This window comes from Conger conger, chromosome 1 (assembly GCF_963514075.1).
Source record: "Conger conger chromosome 1, fConCon1.1, whole genome shotgun sequence".
Lineage (NCBI taxonomy): Eukaryota > Metazoa > Chordata > Actinopteri > Anguilliformes > Congridae > Conger > Conger conger.
The window spans coordinates 62839994-62865101 of NC_083760.1; the positions used below are offsets into that span (position 1 = coordinate 62839994).

The window sequence follows — 25108 nt, forward strand, 5'->3', positions numbered from 1 at the left end:
GCACACTGAAAAGGCTGGGGTTTGGGTGGAGGTGGGCAGAGCGCACTGAAAAGGCTGGGGTTTGGGTGGAGGTGTAGGTGGGTAGAGCGCGCTGAAAAGGCTGGGGTTTGGGTGTAGGTGGGCAGAGCACACTGAAAAGGCTGGGGTTTGGGTGGAGGTGGGCAGAGCGCACTGAAAAGGCTGGGGTTTGGGTGGAAGTGTAGGTGGGCAGAGCGCCCTGAAAAGGCTGGGGTTTGGGTGGAGGTGGGGAGAGCGCACTGAAAAGGCTGGGGTTTGGGTGGAGGTGGGGAGAGCACACTGAAAAGGCTGGGGTTTGGGTGGAGGTGGGGAGAGCACACTGAAAAGGCTGGGGTTTGGGTAGAGGTGGGGAGAGCACACTGAAAAGCTCGTTATTGTGGAGGCTGGGGTTTGGAGGGCTTTAGCAGTCTCGGTTTCTTGCAGCAGTTCCTTGCCACAGAAGCGTGGATTTAATTTCCCTGCAGGATAGTGAGAGGGAATTGGAGCCATTTGGACAGTTTTCTGGGGCTGTGGTTCAGTTACACAGAAGATAATTAGCAAATCCATTCTGGTCCACAGATAAAGCCAGCCTGGCAAAATAGTGACGGCCAACAACTTCAGGAGAAATTCCTCTTTGTTGTTGGTTTTTTACCTTATCATACTTCACGTTTTAACCCTCCGATTATGTTTGCGGTCAATTTGACCCCATTCAGTCTTTTAAAAACCTTTTTTACATTTTTTATCTTGATACTGTATGATTTTTTTAAATGTTCTATTTTGGTGGGATTAAATGGTAAACTTGCAATAAACAATGCTGCGGTTGCCCTGTGGTCGGTCTCAGCGGCTGCGGTTGACCTGTGTGTATCGTCTCTGTTGTAGGTGTCAGCATGGGGAGGCTACGTCTTCATCATCAACCTCATCCCCCTCCATGTCTTTGTGCTTCTGCTCATGCAGCGCTATAGCAAAAGGGTCTACATCGGTGAGTGACCGCCTGTGTGTGTGTGTGTACGCGCGCGCGTGCATGTGTGTACTGCGTTTGTAGACCTTTATGTGTTTTTCTAAATGAATCGGTTGTCTCTGTGTCCCTCCACTCTGGTGTTTCTCCAGTGCTCTGTAAGTGTGATTAAATTAGCTCAGTTCTGCTCGAGGGGACAGTAATGACTGGGTTTCAGAAGGTACCGCGTGGTATAATAGGAATGTGTGGAGAAATCCACGTGTCCTGAAACTTCTCGCTCACAGCACGTTTGAGGGAAATGTAACAAACTAAAATGTAGAACTACAAAAAGGTATAAATAAAATGAATTACATTCTCCCTCTATGAATCCCCTTAAATTTCTGTCATCAGTTGAGCTGTTTCCTTTTCCCGTTAGATGCAGACGCACACAATGAATCTCCCCCATCAGTAACCCTGATACTTGTGGTAATGAAAGCCCAGGGATTGGAAGGCGGCCATTTTTCCTGCTCTAAATATTTGCCAGTTCAGCTTCTCAATGAAGTAATAGACCGTAGTTCCTAAAATGGGTCTTTAAATGGGTGGCGTAAGGATGAAGAGTAAAACATTTGGAATAAGCCGTCCGGTGATTGTTCAGAGTCCTGCTTGCTCTAAAGGGATGGGGATGATACAGAGTACTGCAGTGTTAATTCCATTTAGGGTTTTATTAGATACTGAATTTTGTTTAACTTGTGCTGAAGGAGCAGGAGGAAAAGGCTGCTTGATTAATGTTTGATATTAGGGCCTCCCGGCCCTGTAGTGGAAAAAAAAAAACATTCCCTAGCCCTGCTCTCCGCCTCTCTGCCCGAGACATCAATCACTGGACGCCGCCTACCGGCTTGAGCACACTAATTGATTAGATTCAGTGTGAATGGGGGCTTGGGTAGGAGCCCGGCAGTTTGTGACCACCCTCTACCTCATGGCAACTACTCCTGAATCCCCTTACTATATTGGGTTTAAATCCCCTTACTATGTTGGGTTTAAATCCCCTTACTATGTTGGGTTTAAATCCCCTTACTATGTTGGGTTTAAATCCCCTTACTGTGCTGGGGTTAAATCCCCTTTCTGTGCTGGGTGTGAATCACCTGTTGATGTGACTTAATGGTTGAAGTGAGTTTAAATGCATGCACAATAGAGGAATTATTAGAGGAGAAATATTTTAGTGTGAACTAGGATTAGGACATTGACTGAGCCACAAGGATAAGTATTTAAAATGTGCATCACATACGAAATCGGTCTAGGTCATTCAAAATCTCACTCTAAAACTGAAATGGTAAAAAAAAAAAAAAACTCCAGAAAGTAAACTATCTCTTAAAGTTGTTGGTGAAATTGAAGTGCAGACGCAGAAGTGAATATTAATATGTGGGTCAGAAGCTCAAGGCCTGGAGATTGCATCATGGCATCGCCTTGAACCGGGGAAGGTCGGTCTGTGAACTGAGGGTTGGGAAAAGGTGCAGATGTGTTCACATTTTTAGTTCTTACTCGCACCCTAGCAGCAGAATTCTGTAGCAGTTTCAGAATTTTCAAGGCTGTATTAGTGCAGCCAGATAGTGAGGCATTGCAGTCATCCAGCTGAGAGGTTCCTGAAAGCATGATGGAGGGATGATAGCTACCTCCATTTATATATTTCTCAGGAACTGGAAGGAGGGCTCCGGGGTCATGGTCATGCAGTACCAGGGTTTTAACAACTGCATCGGCTGTGACTGGTGAAGCTATCCTTACTTAAAATAAAATGTATAATTTATCTCTGTGGATGACCAGCAATATGTTAAATTAGTTTTTGGGCAATCTAGGCATTTTTATCTTTTAAGATGGACCCTTTTTAGCAAGCCGGACATCTAATAGTGATTCTGTAGTTCAGATTGTCACTTCTTTGCAGAAAATGGATGGGGTTTTTACTTGACCAATTCTGTTTGGATAAAAAGGGATGTAGTTCCTACATTCGGATGACCCGAAATGGATGTAAATACCCTCAAATTAAAGGTGACAGTCTGCACTTTAACCTCATTAATTTCAAATCGAATATTCTAGAGTACAGTGCTAAAAGATCAAAAATTGTGCCACTGTCCAAATACTTACGGACCTGGCTATTATCTGTGTTTCCATAAAGGTTTTTTTTTCTTTTTTTTTCTTCTCTCCCCCTCTTCCTTCCATTTTTAACAAGGGTGCTGAAAGTTCTAGAGCCCACTGTGTAAACTGTCACTGATCTGATTTGGCTGCCAGTGATGTATCTGGACTTTTAAACATGAAAACAGGAAACATTTGGTTCCCGTCTGAATGCAATTAGTTGAGAGTAAGCAGACTTCTGTTGTGGATCATCTAGGTTGTGGACTGAAATTTCATTTAGCTTCTAAAACATTAATTTGCTGAGGCATTTTCATTAATTGTAACTTCTCTGATTACTTGTTACTGTAGATTATTAATTTAGTGAAGCTTATTCAGTTATCATTCGGTTCATACGTGCATGAACAGAAGAACCGGCTCCATGCAATGCCCCTTGTCACACATAGTTATGGTGATGATGATCTTGTTTTGCTTACCTATTCACATCCCATTTTTTTATTTAGACCTTTCTGAATGAATTAGCTGCTACGCTGTGTTCAATAAGCCTCTTGACTTCCCTGACAGGTTGCTGTGAAACTAACTCTCATTGAATGAAGGCTTAAAAAACACACATGGAGTATTCATTCACATATTGCCTCTAACAAATAATTCTATGCAGCGAGAGAGACTGGTGAAGTCTCTTATAACGGTTTTCCTTTTCACGTTCATGTTTTTTTATTATTGGCAGATGCTCCTGTCCATAGTAAACCACCAGGGCTAATTTGACTCATAATATTAAAGGCACCACAGCAGAATAATTTGTTCTAATGAATTGCCTTTATATAGTGATTATCCTATCATCTCAAAGCATTTTACAGTGAGTTGGGGAACTTGTCCCATTCAGCGCTAATGTGCAGCCCCCATCTGGGCGATGCAAAGCAGCCATTTTGTCCCTGACTGCTCACTCCATATCGGCTCAGCAGCAGAGGGAGGTATTATTGAGGCAGTTAACCTGGATGATCATTATGTGCCAGGATGAAAGTGCCATGGTGAGGATGATAAGTGCGTAATATGCAGGCTAAGGCTAAGTACGTAATATGCAGAACTAAGAAAATGGCAGTACATAAAGGTCAATGGAGGCGGGCAGAAATAATGATTTGGGAGCTGAGGTATGTAGATGAGATATATATGCCCAAAATAGTAGAAATGGATGTGCCCGTGTGCAATAAGGAAAAACTCTGGCAGAATAAGGCTATAGCAGCATAGCTGGAGAAACTAGAAAGGGCCAACAGTCATGTGGAGGAGCCGTGAGACAGCAATACGACTGGATCGACTTAACACAGAGATACCATGCGTGATCTGGAGACAGCACTGACAGCCCAGTCTACCAGAGATGGGCTCGCCTAACCCGCCCCTCGACTACAGGACTGCGTCTGAAAGACAGGGGAGGGAGTCGGGGGGTGGTTTTAAGCTGAGATTTAAATCTAGTCTGCGGCCTGAACACGGGCAGGCGGATGGTTCCATCGGAGACGAGCAGGACAGGAGAAGGCTGTACCACCTCCATGTCCATACAGAGAGTAAGACGTCTGTCAGGTTATATCCTGTCCCATGAGTCATTGGGGCAACTGCTGATGGGACATGAGAAATCTGGGGAAGCTAAATGAGCCCTCAATCCAGGGGAGAGACGGGCAGGGTTTCAGCGACGCTAATGACTCATCACTGTGTCACGCCCGACCACCCCCCGACTCCCTTCCGACTCCCTCCCCTGTCTTTCAGACGCCTATTTAAAGTGTCCCATTAATTTGTCCCCACACCACTTCTTTTGGCAGTAGATATTTATTGGCTGCCCGTTCGGATGCTGCAGTCGTGTTTGTCGAGCGCAGGAAGGCCCTGAGGCTACACAGCAGATCAAAGTGTGGCACTTTCTCGGTTCTTTATTTCCCTGCAGCTGTTTAGTGCAGAGGGTTACGGTAGGGTAGAGTCATGGGTCATCGTTCACGGGTTGTGGGTTATGAGTTACTGTATGAGTTTAGGGTTAGGTTTAGAGATGAGTTAGGGTTTAGGGTTAGGATATTCATGGATCATTGTAGGCCCTTGGCTCTGAGAGATTAAACCAGGACCAGAGTGATGGTGCTCATGAACGACCCAATGCGTTTTAATGAATCTGGGTGCTGTGTGTAATGTTTCAGTTAAATTTAAATTCATCATTCTTTCTTTTCCATTGTTAATTTTGAAGGTACATGTTGGTTCAGATTTGTTAAACGGTAGAAGCGTTGGTCTCATTCCGCCTCTTTCTCTCTCCAGCCTACAGCACGTTCTACATCGTGGGCCTGGTCCTCTCCATGCAGATCCCTTTTGTGGGCTTCCAGCCAATCAGAACCAGCGAGCACATGGCAGCGGCAGGTACGGTGGCTCTGATGCACTTCCTGTGTTTGGCCTTAAACAGAGCTGCTCCACAGCAGCGCCTGCCCCCGGGGGATCGCAGCCGTATATATTTCACTGCTGTTCAGCTTTAATATTCAATGTGTGTATTCAATATGTAATCTGCCTCCACTTTCCAAATCATTTTTTTCTCCATGTGGCTGAATAAATCTGTGCCTTTCCACTGTTACCGCTGAGTGTTGGACTCAAAAGGAGGGTATAATGCCATTCCCACCCGGAGTTTAGTGCCCCCACCCCCCACACCCCCCTATTTGGATTGCCCAATCTTCACTATTTGTTTCTGTAACCTCTGCTATATACGAGAGAGGGCAGACTAGCGTCGCCGCTTGTCATGAGTTGGAGGAAGATGCTTCATGTGCAGTATGTAAAGGCGGACTTGCTTGCTGCTGAGCAACCCTCCCAGCCTGGCGACGTAGAGCTGACTGTGCATCGACCTTTCCGATTTGATACCAGATCCTGGGGCCCGTTCATGCCGTACAGCAGTGCCTTAGCAGGCAACCTCTCTAAAAGGCAGTTGAGCCCTTATCCTATACTGCTAACCGTTTTATCCATACAGGTGTGTTTGCGCTGCTGCAAGCCTATGCGTTCCTGCAGTACCTGAAGGACCGGCTCACCAAGCAGGAGTTCCAGACCCTCTTCTTCCTCGGAGTGTCGCTGGCTGCTGGCGTAGTCTTCCTCACCGTCATATACCTGACTTATACGGGTAAGTCCACACCTTCTGCCATAAACCTGCCATAGTCTTCCTCACCGTCATATACCTGGCTTACACTGGTAAGTCCACGCCTTCTTCCATAAACCTGCGATAGTCTTCCTCACCATCATATACCTGACTTACATGGGTATGTCCACACCTTCTGCCATAAACCTGAACCTGGTGTAGTCTTCCTCACCGTCATATACATGGCTTACACCTTCTGACATGTATACAGTTATTTACTCCATGCTATGCCCTGGTAAAGCCTTAACATGCTGTCATGGCTTAGCCTGACCGGTGGGTCTACACGGCGGGTGACGGATGTGCAGAATCTCCCGGCTGGAGCAGTGCTTTCACACCAGCCCCTCAGCTCCCCGTCTCTGCCAGCCTCGCACCGGCAAGGTGCCGAGGCTCATTAGCGAATGCAGCCATGTTCTGCTGCCTCTTTGAAGCTGGCTTCCTGAGCGCTCAAAGCTTTGATGTAGCCATGCGCGGATTCACACGTGAGGTACCGCTGAGAGTTGAGATTCAGACCACAGAAGCTCCCAGTTTTTTCTGTCTGACTGTCTTTTCGGGAGTCTGTCTCGCCCTGGACCCGCCAGGACAGCGTTATTTTTGAAAAGGTCTGAGACGCTGTTCTTCTTTCATGCGTAGAACAAATCCTTGGTCATTAATCACTCCGTACCAACAGTGTTTTAGTGCAATGGGCCTGACATCTCATTAAGGGAATCTAAGTGCTTTTTCTTTAACCTTTTTGCATGCTGCCCGGATAAGCCCAGTGAGGGGAAAAAGTTAATTTTCAAAAATGTATTACTTTAGCTTAAAGTGGTGAATAGAAAAACAGTCTCCCAGAATTCACTGTGGATTGTGAAAAGAGCTAGAGATATATGTTTCAGTAATGTGGGCATATGAATGTATTTACTGCACTTATGACCTAGATCATCCTACTGTAGGCGGCACGCTGCCTTTTCGTCCTCTAACAGATAACCGTACTGTGCTCCTGATACAGCGAACAGTTAACAGTGCTCTAACTGTCTGCTTGTGCTGGTTTGTGTTTTATGTAGGTTACATCGCCCCCTGGAGTGGCCGGTTCTACTCTCTGTGGGACACTGGGTGAGAGTGCGCACGGCATACTGTCTTGGTTATTATTGCTCACTAAACTTCATCCAGGGGTCCCAGAGGGATATGGAGGGAATTTGGGATTACGCTAAATGGTGCTAACATTATATTGGAAATAGAATGTTTACGTTGTGTTTTTATCCATGTAATGTGTTTCAAATGGGAAGTGCAGATTCCCCGTAGGACACTTTTTAATGCATCACTAAGCCCACTCTCCCCTCCACCCATGACCTAGATACGCCAAGATCCACATTCCCATCATTGCCTCTGTGTCTGAGCACCAGCCCACCACCTGGGTCTCTTTCTTCTTCGACCTCCACATCCTGGTCTGCACCTTCCCAGCAGGCCTGTGGTTCTGCATCAAGAACATCAACGACGAGCGTGTTTTCGGTGAGCGCACTGACACGGGTCACGGCTAAGGGCGACGGGGGTAAGACTGCAGCCACACTGCATCCGGACACAGGAACAACTTCAGTAAAGGGCATTTTGGGCTGCCTTACCAGCATTGAATTGCTCTTTTAAAAGCACCTTACGGGTCTGATTCCGTCTGTTTTTAGTGCACTCATTGCTCTTTGCTTCGATGGAGATTTGCTTCTATGGACAGGTAATTACAGCTTAGCGTTGTATTGTTTGTACAACTTTGCAATATTATTTTCCCATTAGTGTGGCTGAATTCCCACACAAAGGTTGTGGTGAACTGGTTAGATGTGTATTGTAAACCTTTTGTCTGCTTTTATGTTAATGGAATTTGTAATGATTTACTGTGTGGATGTTGTTGAAAAGCTTTTAAAGAACAAATTATTAGGCTTTGTATCTCAGCGTGATACATAGCCAGAGCAGCATAACCCCTGTTTTATGGACTCTTGCAAAGAGAAACAGTTGCACATTTTCATCCCTCACCTGTCTAAATCAGGAGCAATGTCTGCTCATTCATCAGTCCTTAATGAACCTGGCTGCACATCTCAGGCCTCATTGGCCTTCCGCCAACGTCTTTGTAATTGGCGAGCAAAGCAACCTTTATCCATACTCTGTGGGTACATTGTGGTGTGAGAGAAACTCGCGGGTCAATAACACGGTTTCAAAGACCGTGTCCTCAGTCTCCCATTTATTTCGTTTCAATTTTTGAAAAGGCGGCTTACCTAACCAGGCTGTAAGTACTTATTAAAGACAGTGTAATGATTAATTCATCAAACTTTGTCAACAGCGAAGAAGGCCCTCGGAGTGCTGGTTTTGAGGCGGACTTGTTTCTGTCTGCGCTGGGTGACTGCACAGTAATGGCATCTCTGTGCCTTTATTAGCGGCTCTTGTTGGGTACAAGCCCCTGCTTTGGACCCACGGAGGTGAGGGAGTGAGGACATTCTCCGGACCCTGAGAGCAGATTTAAGGGCTTTTAAATGGCTTTATTGAGAAGTAAAAACCATGTCAGCAGAGTACTTCACCATCAAAGTGCAATTCAGCAGGTCACCTTCCATTAATCCAAAATAAATGTTTCGGAGAATGTCCATGCCAGATGGAACAAAGTAAACTTCTGCATGCTGTTAATGAGAGAACTCATTAACTGACACCCTTGAAGGGGTTTTGTGTCGCTGGCCATTTTGGGCATAATGATGACATTGTAGAGGGAAGTTTGTTTTGTTTAATGGCAGTAAAACGGGCCCTGTCACACAGGGGCGGGGAGATGGCGGCTCTGGCTCCATTTCAGCAGGCCAGCGAGCCGTTCAGTAACTCTCCTTCATCACAAGTGCATTAGAGTAGTCCTTCAGAGTGATGGCTTTCCTCAGGGTCCAGTGCCTCCTGACACTACGCTAAGGAGGCCCGCGGTCTGCCACTGTAGCCGCCGCTGCATTAATAGTGGCAGAGTGAGGCCTCTCTCTGAGCCCCAGCACTGATCCGGGGTCAGTGTACCCAGCTCTGTTCCTGTCCGTGTGAATGGTGGATTCTGATCCAGGATCAGTGCTACGCAGCGCTAACCCCCCCCTGTGCTTCCCCCCCAGTGGCCCTGTACGCCATCAGCGCGGTGTACTTTGCCGGGGTGATGGTGCGGCTCATGCTGACGCTCACGCCCGTGGTGTGCATGCTGTCGGCCATCGCCTTCTCCAACGTCTTCCAGCACTACCTGGGAGACGACATGAAGCGAGAGAACCCGCCCGCCGACGACAGCAGTGACGAGGACGACAAGAGGAACTCCGGAAACCTCTACGACAAGGTGCGGGGTCAGCTGTGCTCACTACGACACGGTGCGGGGTCAGCTGTGCTCACTATGACAAGGTGCGGGGTCAGCTGTGCTCACTACGACACGGTGCGGGGTCAGCTGTGCTCACTATGACAAGGTGCGGGGTCAGCTGTGCTCACTATGACACGGTGAAGGGATGGCTGTGCTCAGAAAGCATATTAGAGGCAGACGCAAAGTATCAGGAGTTGGTTTCAGCTGCTGTGAATAAGTAAGAACTAAGGCTGGTTGTAATGTAAAGCGCTACTGAATCACAACTTACACACTGCTGTAATAAAACCTGTTGCTTCACACAACATAGTCAGACCATAACCCTACATATAAACAAATTATTTACACAAGCCATTCAATGGCAGGCTGATTTGAATGTATTGAAGATATATTCAAACTGTGGTAACATTGCCAATGTTATGATTATAACTGGGTTGAAAACATTACTGTAAATCCCTTAGTTTGGTAGAAAAAACATGATTTATAGATGGATGATTTATAGACACTGATCAATCAACATTGACGTAATTTTGTGCAACTTTACATTAGGTCATGATGGGCTTACGCCCAACTAAGTTTTGTGTCAATGACACGTGATGCAACCAAATTTAGTCGCTGCCTAGTTGTAAACTAACTAATGGCTACTAAGCCTGAAGTATGAGCTTTGCATTCCATTTTAAGGGAGAACTTATGAGAAGCTGGTGCAACCGTACCCAGATTTCCTTTTCTCCTTCATACATGCCTAATTCACCCCCCCCCCCCCCCCCCCCAACCTTCAGAAGTCCAGCAAAGTGAGTCCTCAGGCATCCCTAGCCCCCTGCAGTGTTGTTTATATTAGGCTGCGTCCCCCTGCAGGCAGGGAAGGTTCGGAAGCACGTGTCTGAGCAGGAAAAGACGGAGGAGGGTCTGGGGCCCAACATTAAGAGCATCGTCACCATGCTGATGCTCATGCTGCTCATGATGTTCGCTGTGCACTGCACCTGGGTCACCAGCAACGCCTACTCCAGCCCCAGCGTGGTGCTGGCCTCCTACAACCACGACGGGTGAGAACACACACGCACACACACACACACACACACACACACTCACACGCACTGTACAGTATACACCACACACACAGAAACACCTACTCCAGCCCCAGCATGATGCTGGCCTCCTACAACCACGATGGGTGCGAACACACACACACACACACACACACACACACGCATACACGCACATACACATGTACACGCACATACGCGTATATACACACAAACGCACGCACACATACACATGTACACGCGCATACGCGTATATACACACAAACACACAGATGCACGCACACATACGCAAACACACACACACGTGCACACACACACACACACCACACGCACATACACATGTACACGCACATATGCGTATATACACACAAACTCACAGACACATACACATGCATACACACAGATGCACGCACACATACGCAAACACACACACACACCACACTCGCACCTTCCCTTCTTTGTCAGTGTGTATGTTAGACTCTGAGCTGTCTGTGTTTGTGTGCTGCTCTTCTTCTCCAGAACACGCAACATCCTGGACGACTTCCGCGAGGCGTACTACTGGCTCCGGCAGAACACAGACGAGCACGCCCGCGTCATGTCCTGGTGGGACTACGGGTACCAGATAGCAGGCATGGCCAACAGGACCACCCTGGTGGACAACAACACCTGGAACAACAGTCACATCGCCCTGGTGAGATGCGGGAGCAAAGACTTAACACCGACACTTCTCCCTTGAACTCCGCACCTGCTCCTTTCAGCTTTCACATAGCATCACAATACAACCAACGCTCTACCTATAACAGTAGTCCGCCAGGAGGAAATTCAGAGGGAAAGAAAGACAATGGCTAAAGAGGGTCAGGGGAGCCGTGATAAGACTTCTGTAGAGGCTGGTCTTCAGGCTGCGTTGGAAGTTGTCTAGGGTGTTGTTCTTACTGCATTAAGAAGCTCATTCCACCACCTGGTGGCCTGGAGACATTCACCTAGAAGTGCAGGGGGGAGACTAGGCACTCAGAGGTAGCAGAGAGGACTTATGTGTAGGGTCTGATCTTGAGTTTCTTTCCTTGTCTGACAACCTAGCACCAATTTTGGGAATTTGATGCTTGCCCGTATGAAGGGAGATGAGCAGGGCAGTGCCAAGGCTAAACGTCTTTGCCGATCAGATGAACTTGAGTGGCCTGGATGAGAGCACTGAAGCTTACCTTTAAACTCAGTACCTGCTCTTTTAAGTTAAGTAAATCCACGCTCTGCAGTTTGAGGAGTGTAGCCCTGGCTGTAGCTGAGGAGGAAGCCCTCTCTGCCCTCTCTGCCGTGTTTGACAGACCGTAAAACATCGCTTTTTATTACAGCATTTAGCTGTGCTCATCTGCTGCCATGCCTGTCTGCCGTGTGAAAGCCACATAATGCAGGGTTTGCATTCCCAAGGCCCTGTGCCTTTGACATTTGCTAAAATGCCAGTAACATTTACCCTGAGATTAGAGCTTCTCTGCAAAAGCAGGTTTTAGTAATATGAGCTGGATGCCATGGCTCCTGCCAGCTATTTCAGCCGCAGTGTACACAGTAGGGCTGTCAGCTGGATGACTTTTCATTTTCATATTCGTTTAAAGGCAATTTAATAAATAAAGGTATTTCATCTCAAAATGAAACATTTACACTTACCCGGAGTAGAGAAAGTAGTTTCTGATGATAATATGTTCTTTGGATGTTTGACTAACCATGGCGTTATATTTGGAAAGAAACATTGCCATGGAGTTTGTTTAATTGAAAGTTTTGGTGCTTTGAAGCTACAAAATCTTGGACCTCAGCTGCTGAGCCTGTCTAGAAAACTCACCAAATCTCAGTGTGGAAGTGGAAACATACAATACATTAGTTACATTTTTCGATGAATTGCCTGTATCAGTGGTGATATTTGCCTTATAAAAGCGAAACAATTTTCTTTAGATTCAGATTAAAGTAAAACGGCTGTGATGTATTTCAACAAAGTATTTTATGAATGCTGTCCAGTGGACTGTTGTTTTAAGCTCTCTCTCCCTGCCTCTCTCAGGTGGGTAAGGCCATGTCCTCTAACGAGAGTGCGGCCTATGAGATCATGAGGAGCCTTGATGTGGACTACGTGCTCATCATCTTCGGCGGGGTGATCGGTTACTCTGGCGACGACATCAACAAGTTCCTGTGGATGGTGCGGATAGCGGAGGGCGAGCACCCTAAAGACATCCGGGTGAGAACCCTGTTTCATATGGCCACTTTTACCCCTGGACAGGGAGGGGGATTGCTCACATCCCCCACGCTTAGGAACCAACAGGCCTGCTGCTAATCCGTGTCCGTCTCTCTGCTTCCAGGAAAGTGACTACTTCACTCCACAGGGAGAGTTTAGGGTGGACAAGGCTGGCTCCCCCACTCTGCTGAACTGCCTCATGTATAAGATGTCCTACTACCGCTTCGGCGAAATGCAGGTGAGCTTCTCAGCCCCACCTGCTGGCAGCACCTGTTACTGCATCTCTGCAGGTTCTGCTCGCTCTGGGCCCACTCTGCCGGAGCTGTCCGGGAGGAACGGTCTCCCTGCTCCTGTAACAGAACTGTGCCTGTCCTAAAATGGCTGCCTGCTGTGTGACTGCTACTCCTGCAGCCTCATGGTGTGGGGCTGATATATGTACTGCTTGTCTATCTGAAGCATCATGACTGAGCCTTATTGTTTAAATGGATTTACGGTGACTACTGTAACCTCAGTGACCGTCACACTGAGGTTGATGATAAAAAGGCTTAATGCCACTGGCGGGAGTGCTGATTCCTACATTATGAACGGGCTGGTGCTGCAGGTTGTGAGGGCTATAGTGCAGGCTCTAGTGCCGGTCTTGTCATTCTCATGTGTTTGCTGACATTCCTGTTGTACCCCTGTGATTGCATTATTAAAAAGTGCACTTCCCCCCCCCCCCACAGCTGGACTTCCGGACACCGCCAGGATTCGACCGCACCCGGAACGCGGAGATCGGGAACAAGGACATCCACTTCCGGCACCTGGAGGAGGCCTTCACCTCTGAGCACTGGCTGGTGCGCATCTACAAGGTGAAGAGGCTGGAGAACCGCATGACCCTGGACCACAAGCCCCGCGTCACCAACATCGTCCCCAAACACAAGTACACCTCCAAAAAGGTACGGCCTCCTTTTCCTCCCCCCAACCACTTCTCCCCTTTTCTGCCTCCTCAGGATCTTTTAAGCCAGGCATTCAGTAATTCATCAAGCATCGGTTTTTGAAGTCAAATGGGGATGTAATTCACTGCTGGAAAAGGGAGGAGGTTGAATTTGCATAGTGTGGTATTTCTGTTCATTTGTGAAATTGAAAGGTGTTATCAGCACTGCCTTCAGGTCAGGTCTTCAATGATGTGTCATTAATAACAGCCATTTCCTTTTGCTCAGTATTATAGTTATAAGACGATTTAAAATGAGTGTTTTAGTGTAACTTTAGGAGATGAAAATGTACCGGAAGACAGTTTGTTGTAATTCTTTCTCTCGATTCAGACTGCGAAGAGGAAGCGTGGACACATTAAGAATAAGCTGGTCCTGAAGAAAGGCAAGAAGCTCAACAAGAAGTCAGTTTAATTGTTGACGAAGGCAGGGAAGTCAAAATGCAAAAAAAAAAAAAAAAAAAAAAAAACTGAGGGGGAGGGGGGACAGAAAGGAAAATGCAGCAAGAGGAAAATTTGAAGAGTAAAACGAACACCAATTAAGAACAAACAACCGCCGACATCCCTTTTGCCCTGATCTCTGGTCATGTGACCGGCGGTCTTGTCACAGCTCCTGAGACAGGCGTGTCCTGTTCTGCTCCCAGTGCGGGTGGGTTGGGGGTTCTGTAGGTTTTAAGGATGAGGCCTTTGTCTTACTCTTTTCCGTTTTTGTACTTGAATATTGGCTAGAAAAGAACACTGCTCCTCAGAGAGCCGGCAGCAGTTATTTTCGTGGTACATATATTATCATCCTGTAACAACTCGGCACTGGGGGGAAATGTTGATGATGGGGTGAGTCGGAGAGTGATTACACCAAAGAAGCCCTGCTCCTGGTCTGTGATACATGTTGACTTGTTACCTTTAAAAAACAAAAAAACAACACAAAAAAAGATGGAGAAAAATGTAAAGCTATGAAAGGGTCTCTGCTGGAAGGGGAGTATCGCTCCTGAGGACCTCTTCCCAACACGCTGAGCGGCTCTGCTTCCTGGAATCTTTTAGACTGGTTTGTATTTACACAAACATGGCATTTAAGAACTTAATGAAATACAATGTGTAAATATGACATGTAAAGGAATTGCCTAAAGGGGTTCTTTAATATATCTCGGATTATTGTGGTGATTTAAAGTGTTTTTTCCTTCTTCTTTTTTTTATATAACAGCTGATGGTTTGAAGAAATTGTTGAATGCAATAATTTTTATTGGGAAAAATGTAAAGGTCATAGATTCATGAAGAATGTGATTTTATGTTTGTTTTTGTTTTTTTTTTGCCTCATCACACATTGTATTCTCTGCTGCTTGACAAAGAATTAAAGATGAAATCATATTTAGAGTAATGCAACGTGACGGAATGAGTAAACGGAGAGATTATGGGTTATGACAGATTATAAAATGTAATGTTTCTGGATTACTAGTCATTTTGCAGATCTTGGAATAAGACTGATCGTGGAATATAAGAGTTTATTGGGGGTTTTTAATAAGAGGTTATGGAGTATTGCAAAGTATTGATTATGGAGTGATGGATTATGGAGTATGGGGGTCTCTCCATGAAGACGCTGTTCATACACGTGCATCAGAGTTTTGAGACTCATCAGAAGCTGATCCTCACGGCTGATCTGTCCGTGTCGCGCTGTACCTTTTCTTTCGCATTGCCTACTGCGGTCCGCTGAGATTGTGTATTTTTGTGCACATTGTGTGTGCGTGCAACTGTGCACGCTGTGTGCGTGTGTGTGTACGTATGTGAATGCATGTGTGTCAGTGCACGCATGTCTGTGTATGTGCGTGTATATATTCACACGGTTATGTGCGTGCCGGCCTGTACGCACAGTGATTTTTCCCCCCCTTTATTTTTTTTAAAGGTGACAAGGTAACATCCATATTTGCTCACCCAAAATGTCCGAGGGCTTTTCATCAAAACGGTCTATTTGATATGTTCGGTTTTACTTTGCTGGTTTAATTTTTGTTTGGAATTTGAATTGAGAAGACGTTTTATTTATGGGTGCTATGTCATGAAACTATGAGAATATCCAACCCACCACAGAATGTCATATCGATATGCTCAATGCATTTATATCAGGGGTCCTCAACTCTGGCTGCCTGCTATTCTCCAATTAGTGCTTTCATTTTATAACTCTTTAATCAACCACATCCATTACTCAGTGTCATGTTGAGCGACATCAGAAACCAGCATAATCTGTGCTGTGGATCCCCAATTTATGTGAATGTTGAGGGGGTGCATGGAAGGCACTATTCATCACAAAATGTCATTTTTTAATTGATTTTTTTCCCTAAATGTGTTTATCCATAACTTTAAAAATGGACAGAATGCATAGTTTTGTGATTAAAAGGATAAATGAAACTTTTAGGTTCCCCCTCATGATGAGAGGTGGAAGGTGGCCCTCTCCTTCCTCTTCGCATCGACGTGGGTGGATCCTCTTCGAAACGGCAAGAGCTCACTGGTTTTCTTTGCCCTGTTCCTTCTGCAGTTCCCGGGGACCTTTTCCACTTCCTACTCCCCACACAACTGAGTTACCTTTATACATCATCTCTGACTCCTGCCAAAATAAAAACCTTGGGTTTATGAAAGTGTCCTCTGTTCTTCTACTGTTCTAAACGCAGCTGCAATCCATCCTCTAACCAGCTGGCCTCGGCAGAGAGGTTTTGTGTGTGTTTCTGGAGTGTTGTCATGTGTCTGCTACACACCAAGAATGGGGTTCATTGAACAGAGAAAGAATAATGAATATAACGCCTTTCAAAGGTTTCATTTTTTTGTGGACGTGCCTGGATTTCTAATCTGAGGAAAGGGTTTGCATACACAAAGTGCCAATTTACTCTGTTTCGGCGTCTGGCGTTCCACTGGCTATATCACATATAAAACTATGACTGGACATGCAGGGTAAAGTATCAGGTGGAGGTTGCCGTCTGTTCTTAATCATTGAAGGGATAAAAAGACTACAGAAATAAGAAAAAAATGGCCTCCTTTGAACACACTGGCTACAGTCTTGGTTTTGAAGATCTAGTTATGTGGAGTACAGCTGGCAGGTTGCGCTGCTTCCAGCCATGAAAGCTGAGGATGGAAACTTGGCGTTAAAAATAAACACCAGGTGGCAGTATTACCTGCCAGATTTCCCTCATCTCCTCTTGGAAGTTATTTTCTATGGAAGAACAATTCTGTCATCTGATTTTTTTTCTTCTGTCGATACTGGCAAATATTACAAGAAATTATTGTGTAACGTAATCATGAATTATCATGAAACGACCCATTAGTTTGCTATTGGGAAATGTATATAATGACATTGCAGGGTGCTAACATCATGGCAGGTGTTCTCCAGTAAATCCAACTTTTAAATCCAATCTATTTTACGCTTGTCATTGTGCTTTGATATCATGTCATGCTTTTACCCTTTTAAGGTAGTCATTTATATCCTTGGAGCGACCTCACGGTCTGGCTGATTTCTGAAACCGAAATACCTGCAAAGATGTCAACTCGGAGTCATTCTCACTGACATCATTATCTCCTAGACACTGTAGATGAGACTGGGCAGGGGTTGCTTACTGTGATAATGGTGGCACCTAGAAACATCGTATTAGACATACAGTGGTTGTGTATCATCTACTAATAAACCTAGAACACAGAGTTTGTAGCCAGCACTCATAGTTTAGATGCAGGAGCACTGATTGTTGGTGCTATGGCCATTTGTGCAAAGGGTTTAAGGTACAACGTGACTGTAAGGTCCCTGGATGTTGCGATCACAAGCTGTTCTGTACATGTCACGACTGGCCTCTGATCGCAGGGAACCCAGGCACACAGTGGACCCAGCTTCTGGAGAGCAGCATATTTCAGGGAACCCAGGCACACAGTGGACCCAGCTTCTGGAGAGCAGCATGTTTCAGGAAACCCAGGCACACAGTGGACCCAGCTTCTGGAGAGCAGCATATTTCAGGGAACCCAGGCAGACAGTGGACCCAGCTTCTGGAGAGCAGCATGTTTCAGGGAACCCAGGCACACAGTGGAACCAGCTTCTGGAGAGCAGCATGTTTCATTCAGGGAATCCAGGCACACAGTGGACCCAGCTTCTGGAGAGCAGCATGTTTCAGGAAACCCAGGCGCACAGTGGACCCAGCTTCTGGAGAGCAGCATATTTCAGGGAATCCAGGTGCACAGTGGACCCAGCTTCTGGAGAACAGCATGTTTCAGGGAACCCAGGCACACAGTGGACCCAGCTTCTGGAGAGCAGCATATTTCAGGGAACCCAGGCACACAGTGGACCCAGCTTCTGGAGAGCAGCATGTTTCAGGAAACCCAGGCACACAGTGGACCCAGCTTCTGGAGAGCAGCATGTTTCAGGGAATCCAGGTGCACTTACAGAGCTGTTCTTGTGTCGGTATATTCATGTAAAACGAGAGCCAGCAGGGTTGATTGCCATGGCATATTTATTCCACAAAAAGACTGTAAAATCCCTTCATCCCCCCCCATAAAAACAACAAAAAAAGAAAAAAAATCATCAAAAGTGTTGCATAGATCATAGACAGGTGGACAAGAGTTTGGTTCAAGCTCTTTGAATACATTGCAGTGCTGTACTCCTAATGTTACACGTAGATTCAGAACACTGAGGAAACCGTCGCATTTGTGGGCACACAGGTGCTCCCGCATGGACCAGCTATCCCCAATTCAGTGGATTTCATAAGGAATATTTCTGAGTTTACAAAGCTCAGATTCACCCCTTTGGTTGTTCATACCCCTGCCTTCAATTCCCCACCTCACACAAAAGTGCATCCAAATCCAAATAAGGTAAGACGAACACTGTGCGTATCACTAAAGTATACTCATTAACCTAGAAAAACTGCCAGGTGCACTACCAAGATTTCCAGATAAAAGCATCTGCTAAATGAATAATGTAATGAAGTAAAAAATATATATATATAAAATCTTATAAGATACTTTGATGAACCTCACAAAATGGAAGCTACACCCCCATTTTAATGTCAGACCCCGTAACTGGACCTGATGTCATTCAGGGTCACGGGACCACTAGAAGAGATTGCTACTGATGCAATGGTATCTGTTGTATGTGGATTAACTCAAATTTTGGGTTTGAATTGGAGGAACCATCAAGATGATACAGAACTGTACAGCTGGATAAAAAAATTTTTTTAAGTTCCACAAATGGACTTACCTCTAATAAAGTGACATTAATTTCCCCCCAAGACATGGGTGTCAGAATCCATACACGGCTTGATTTCAGTGTTTCAGAACTAGTAATTTAAGTCTTTGATTGGATAAAGTATACATACATGAATTATGTTAAGGCAAGGGATATGCTTGGGACTACAGCTAGCACTAGGATTAGACACTAAAGAATTAGGGGTAAGAGAAAAATAGAAAGGGGCTTCTTAAATAATCACTGTTATAACCAGTGCTGTATATTATTGAGAAGATGTTTGTTTGTTGGGACCTCTAAACTTCTCAGTATTTTAGCAAAGGATATTTTGTCCAGACTCCTGGACCAGCTGCACATGATATTGTTATAATAATGTGAAGTGCAATGATTACATTCTTAAAGGATTATGCAGCACATACACACATCCACTTAAGCAGCATGGGTAACAGGTTTAGCGAACCAGCTCCCTTAGGATCTTTAGATGACCAACATAAATTCCAGACCTCATCTACTGGCATGGGGCAAATCGAGACTGAGAAGGTAGTATTCAATTCTAATGCAGCCTGGCCTCTGCCCTCTTCCTGCTTTAATGATGGCAGAAATATCTATATTGTTTATATTTACTTAACAGAACTGAATGGCATTCAGTCATCAGGAACCTAACATGGATGTTTGGATGGTTGAGTAGAGGGTATGAGTAAACTATCAAAGCAAATGGAAGGAGAGGAGCTTAAGTCTCAAAAGCATTTTTCCTTCTTGTTAATTCAAGCTTGTTCTGGGGTGCTGAGCAGAACCCTGGTGTAAAATCCAGCCATCACCAGCTTGAAATACCAGCTACAGTACCAGCTGTTTCATAACATAGGTTGAGCTGGTCAAACAATGTTACGTATGGAACTGGTTAACCAGCTACCAGCTGTTTCAAAACCTAGCTTGAGCGTTTTTTTTCAGCAGGTGAAAGGAACTGATATGGGATGAAGTTTAGTTACCTAAACCTTTATCTTTATATAACTTTATCTCTACCTTTAAGTAACTGTCCATCTGTTTGGACCATGGATTGCAGTAGCATGTGAGGGCTGATGATTGATTGTGCCTATGTTTTTGTACTCCTATATTAAGATAACAAACTGTAAAATACTCTTTGGGAATGTGTGCTGGTTAAAATAAAGTTGAAAAAATTGACATAGGCCTGTCTGAAGATGGACAGGTGTTGACTTCCAGTCAAACTACACCTGTTCACAAACAACCTGAACCAGCATCCATTGTAAATTCTGCACAGGTGAAACCATAGACATGAGAGGTGATAAAGTACTTAAAACACATTCGGATGTAGCTACTTTCACCTCAACAGTACATGATTCACAAGTTTGAGAAATGCATTTTCAGAGATGAGCATATAGGCACATATGAATTCAGAGAGATGTAAAAAACCTACTGATTGGAGCAATGACCTAGCAGAGATGCCACTGCAGATCCACCGTCCCCATTTCAGCACGCTACATCTGGCCTATTTTCAGAAATAGCTCACTCAGGAATACTAAATTAAAACCATCATGGTAACCCATACATTATTTTACTTTATTTCCCTGTACTTTTGTTTGATTTCCTGGGTATCAGAGCTGATTGGTATTCCTGTGGTTTATACAGCAATGTTACTTGAGGACAAATACTTGGAAGTTCGGGAGGAACCCAAACCTGTCATTCCTGGTGGATGGTCGCAGAGGATGGTGGATGACGCAGGCTTTCCTTGAACTGCCCATCAGTTTCAACTTTGCAGGGGGAAATTACAGGCAGACTTGAACCAAGAAGTCCTACAGCTGAGGACGGTAGCCACATCTTTGTCATCTCTTTTGTAGGCATTAAATAAATGTGAGCAGTGTGTGAACACCAATGTGTGAACAATACTGGAAACGCCAGTGGCAAATTACTTCATACTTTATATGTGCAAAACAGGTCTTCGGAAAAGTGAAAAATATAAATGTTACACATACATACATATATATTATATATATAGATATATATACTGTACATATGTGTATTTTTTATCTCCCGGTCCCAAATTTATCCAAGGTGGAAGAGGTGCTTGCACCAGGCGCAGGTGTAGAAATTTGGCCCTGGTGTAGAGGATTCTGGGAAGAGTCTGTCCCTCTTCTAGTCCTGCTTCAACAGCAGATGCTGGCTGCTGTCACTAAGCTTCAGTGTCCCAAATGAAACAGGCAACACCCTTTCCTTGGTCCCAGTGGTGGCTGGCTGACAGCAGTTCCTGTGTCAATGTGCTTTCCACAGGGGGCTGTGATACACCCAGCCGTCTCCCTGTGAACCCCACACAAGCATACAGCGTTACTGTGACATACAGCACTCACTGTACACACACTATAATCAGTTTAACATATAATCGGTAATATCATACTCACTGTACACACACTATAATCAGTTTAACATATAATCGGTAATATCATACTCACTGTACACACACTATAATCAGTTTAACATATAATCGGTAATATCATACTCACTGTACACAAACTATAATCAGTTTAACATATAATCAGTAATATTATACTCATTGTATACTAACTACAATAACCAACATAATCACAATAATCTTTTTTCACAAAAGAATATAACCTAATGACAGTTTACATAAGACAATAACAAGCATTATAATTAGTATACACCAGGGGTGCACAACAAGAGCCGATCCATTTCAGGATTCTGTGCCAACTTCTGGTCCTAATTATTTAATTGACCCAATCATATCATATCTTATCTGACATGTGTATGAGTACCGGCTACAGCTGCAGAATGCAAGCATATCCTAATGATTTTACTGTGCTCAAGTGCAGGCTCGAACCAGGGTAATTTATAGAGCTGTCAGCAAATTAAAAACAAGGCGATTGGTTGGAAAGAAAACGAGAACCCCTGGTATACACTCACTATAACTACTATTATACTGGAATATTATGCCAAATACTAAGAGGGCCAGCGTTCTACTTGATAGCCTCATGAAATCAGTTAGCAGATGGTTTTGTTGATATTTGAGCAGTAGTCCTTTGCTTCTGGGACAGTTAGAATGATGGGACCTCAGCTAGCACATCTTTATATTTTTCTAAAATGCTTTCAGACACTATTAATGATGAGAATCACCATATGGGTATTCTGGGAGCAAAAGTAATGAAACTAGTGTCCTTTCCAAGCTACTTGTCAGTTCAGGCCACTGTGGCTGCAACTACAATATCTATCACAATGTGTCATCTCGACAGCGTAATGTTTTACCAGGCTGGGCACTGCTGTTGTTCTCTACTCCACCTGAATTGCTTCAGTATGCAGCTGTATAAATGTGTGTATGGAAAGATTGAAGCTGTGGAAGTCGCACTGGATAAGACCATCTGCTAAAGGCCTAAAATGTAAACCGAAGATTTGACAGTACCACACCTCTTTGATGAAGTACGTGGGCTTCCAGGGCGTGTTGCTGGCAGCTCTCTGCCTCTCCTCGCTGCGCTGACGCTCCTCCAGGAGGTGTTTGTGTTTGGTGGCGGTGTCCACATCCCCCTCTTTCAGCGCCTCCGTCACAGGGTGCCACAGCCGCCTGAGACATGCAGCGTCATCGTGACCTCACTTTCACCGCATTACATCATCCGACCGCTCTCACAGCGCTCGCTCACAGTACGGGAGCGGTTTACTACTCCAGCAAACATTTACAATGTCATTTACAAAGAGGCTGAACAATAGAATCCCTATCTTCCAAAACCCAAACTCTTATCCCCTGACCACTGCCCTGTACTCCCACACACATAGGGCAATACTCACACATGCACACACATTAAAGGTGAACCCTTTACCCAGCACACTAAAGAATCGTGAACCAAGCTGAACTCATGTGGTCTTTGAGTAAAACCAACAAAAAGTGTAGTTGGCTTGGAAACTGATCTCCTTTTAACCATTATGACTCCACAACAAAGGACTTGTGTGGCAGCCATCCAATCCTCACATTGCGTTGAGAGGGCTGGCAGAATTATAATGAAATTCTGTTTTTATTGCACTCACGCAGGGACCATGAAAGCCTTACTGTCAGTCACTCTCATTCCTAAGAAGGCAGTTTGACACAGTCGTACAGGAAGTATTAAAGAATGTAAGGGAAACTAATGTAAGGGGAAAAAAAAACCCACGACACAAGCATGCTATTTATCCAGTTTTTACTTAAGACATAATCAGCTACAGTCAGTGGATTAGAAACCCCCCTAGAGGTTTGGGGTGAACTCATTTTCCAGGTAACAGTTTGCTCTTTGGCTCCAGCTGGACTGACAGGACTAAGCGCAACAAAATGGCCACCCGCAACCCTGTTTCTTCATTTCTCATGTTAAGTGTGTCGTCTTTGCGGATGGAATGTTCTGCTGCACAAGATTAATAGATTAATATAATGGCGCGCCGCGCACAGTTCTTTGAAAAGAAGTAATGTGCGAACATAAAAGCTTTCAGTGGAAGCCACGGCTCCATGGGGAGGTTCATTCCTGCTTAGAGGCTCGCCTCTGCATCGTGATGTTTTAACAATACATTAGAGGTGTTATATAGCTGCTAGCCCTGATAGCAGGACCATCTCTCGCAGCCAATAGAATTAATAGGCTTTCCCACTGAAATAAAGTAACACACACACACACACACACACACACACACACACACACACACACACACACACACACACACACACACACACACACACACACACACACACACACACACACACACACACACACACACACACACACACACACACACAATTCAGACTCATTGCTCACCGGGACTCCATCAGACCCTGTCTCTCCACTGGCCGGATTTTCTTCTTGATGATTGGCAGTTTGGAAGTGTCAATCACTTTGGTCTCTCCACTGCTGTAGGTGAACTCCAGTGTCCCGTTCCACTCCCCCTGCGCTTTGCACACGATGGTATTGGTGGGGTTGTGTTTGACTTCCGCTGTTACCCTGTGGTCAGACACACACTGGGCTCACTTTACAGACTCAATAACACAACTTTTAATAAATCACAGTTATGGTAAAAACTAAAAGTGAAAAATAAGAACACTACTAAAAAAGTTTTCTTTCAATTGCAAAAAGTAGTATGACTGTTATATAATCTTAATTGCAAATAGTTTATTTGCCTTTACAGTTAAAGGACTGCATTAACTGCACTGTTCTGTTTCTTAGTTGTTGAGTGTCACATTACCCTATAGAAAGCTTGCATCAGATAAAGGGCTATTCCACATTACCCTATAGAAAGCTTGCATCAGATAAAGGGCTATTCCACATTACCCTATAGAAAGCTTGCATCAGATAAAGGGCTATTCCACATTACCCTATAGAAAGCTTGCATCAGATAAAGGGCTATTCCACATTACCCTATAGAAAGCCTGCATCAGATAAAGGGCTATTCCACACTGCAAGCAATCTCCGTTTCCGACATCCCAGAATCTGGATTGTTTTCATTTTTTTAATAACTCATGTTTTAACATGTCCCTAGTCTTATTATAACCAAAATCCATAGGTGCGCTTTTTTAAATTGGTGCCCAACCTGTGGCTGAGCATATCCAATTTACACCGCAATTTGGATTGTCCAGTTGTCTGCAACCCCAGCTGCATTCATGATGTGAACCCCACCGCCCATGGTTCTCCTGTGAAACACGTGAGGTCACCAGCTATTTCATTTTACACACCTAGATAAGCTCGCATAGAGCATAGCAGGGCAAAGACCTTTCATATTCAGCTTTGACTGCAATTCACCTGCGCCCGTTCGGCCAGCAGGGGTCGCTAGGCAGCAATGAATGCGGAACCCTATCTGACTGAAACCGCCCATTCCCTGGGGACACAATCTCCGACTGCATGATGAGGCTCATCCACGGACCACAGCGTGGTGCCTTACTGAACCAGCAATCCAGCAGCTCCCATTGGAGTGCTTTTCAATCAATAAAAGCAATTTACACATTCACTACGTCTCCTGGGTATTTCTGGACATGTTCCGCCCAGTAGCTGACAGACAGCTCAGCCCAGGACGTGCTGGGTAAACATCTGTAGCTCTGAGACACGTACCTGACTGCGTGATGACAATGACAATGTTCCACTGTCAGCTCACTGTGCTTTCTACGTGGCTGCTCATTCCACATATGTGATCTAAGATACACACACACACACACA

The 25108-nt window shown here is 45.0% G+C and overlaps 2 protein-coding genes across 2 annotated transcripts in view; one reads left to right on the forward strand and one right to left on the reverse strand.

Moving 5' to 3' along the window:
• The window catches only part of LOC133135265 (dolichyl-diphosphooligosaccharide--protein glycosyltransferase subunit STT3B-like), a 64569-nt gene extending 48219 nt beyond the window's left edge, over window positions 1-16350 (forward strand). Inside the window, exons 5-16 of the mRNA XM_061252148.1 lie at window positions 877-976; window positions 5336-5434; window positions 6030-6176; window positions 7232-7280; window positions 7522-7676; window positions 9281-9492; window positions 10363-10550; window positions 11070-11241; window positions 12592-12765; window positions 12887-13000; window positions 13485-13697; window positions 14064-16350. Coding sequence (XP_061108132.1) covers window positions 877-976; window positions 5336-5434; window positions 6030-6176; window positions 7232-7280; window positions 7522-7676; window positions 9281-9492; window positions 10363-10550; window positions 11070-11241; window positions 12592-12765; window positions 12887-13000; window positions 13485-13697; window positions 14064-14144 — 1704 coding nt within the window. The 3' untranslated portion in view covers window positions 14145-16350. The remainder of the gene's footprint in view (window positions 1-876; window positions 977-5335; window positions 5435-6029; window positions 6177-7231; window positions 7281-7521; window positions 7677-9280; window positions 9493-10362; window positions 10551-11069; window positions 11242-12591; window positions 12766-12886; window positions 13001-13484; window positions 13698-14063) is intronic.
• Window positions 16351-20687: 4337 nt separating this feature from the next.
• The window catches only part of LOC133108848 (oxysterol-binding protein-related protein 10-like), a 57593-nt gene continuing 53172 nt past the window's right edge, over window positions 20688-25108 (reverse strand). Inside the window, exons 10-12 of the mRNA XM_061218514.1 lie at window positions 23720-23902; window positions 22359-22512; window positions 20688-21236 (exon numbers count right to left, since the gene is read on the reverse strand). Of these exons, the coding sequence (XP_061074498.1) occupies window positions 21192-21236; window positions 22359-22512; window positions 23720-23902 (382 nt within the window). The 3' untranslated portion in view covers window positions 20688-21191. The remainder of the gene's footprint in view (window positions 21237-22358; window positions 22513-23719; window positions 23903-25108) is intronic.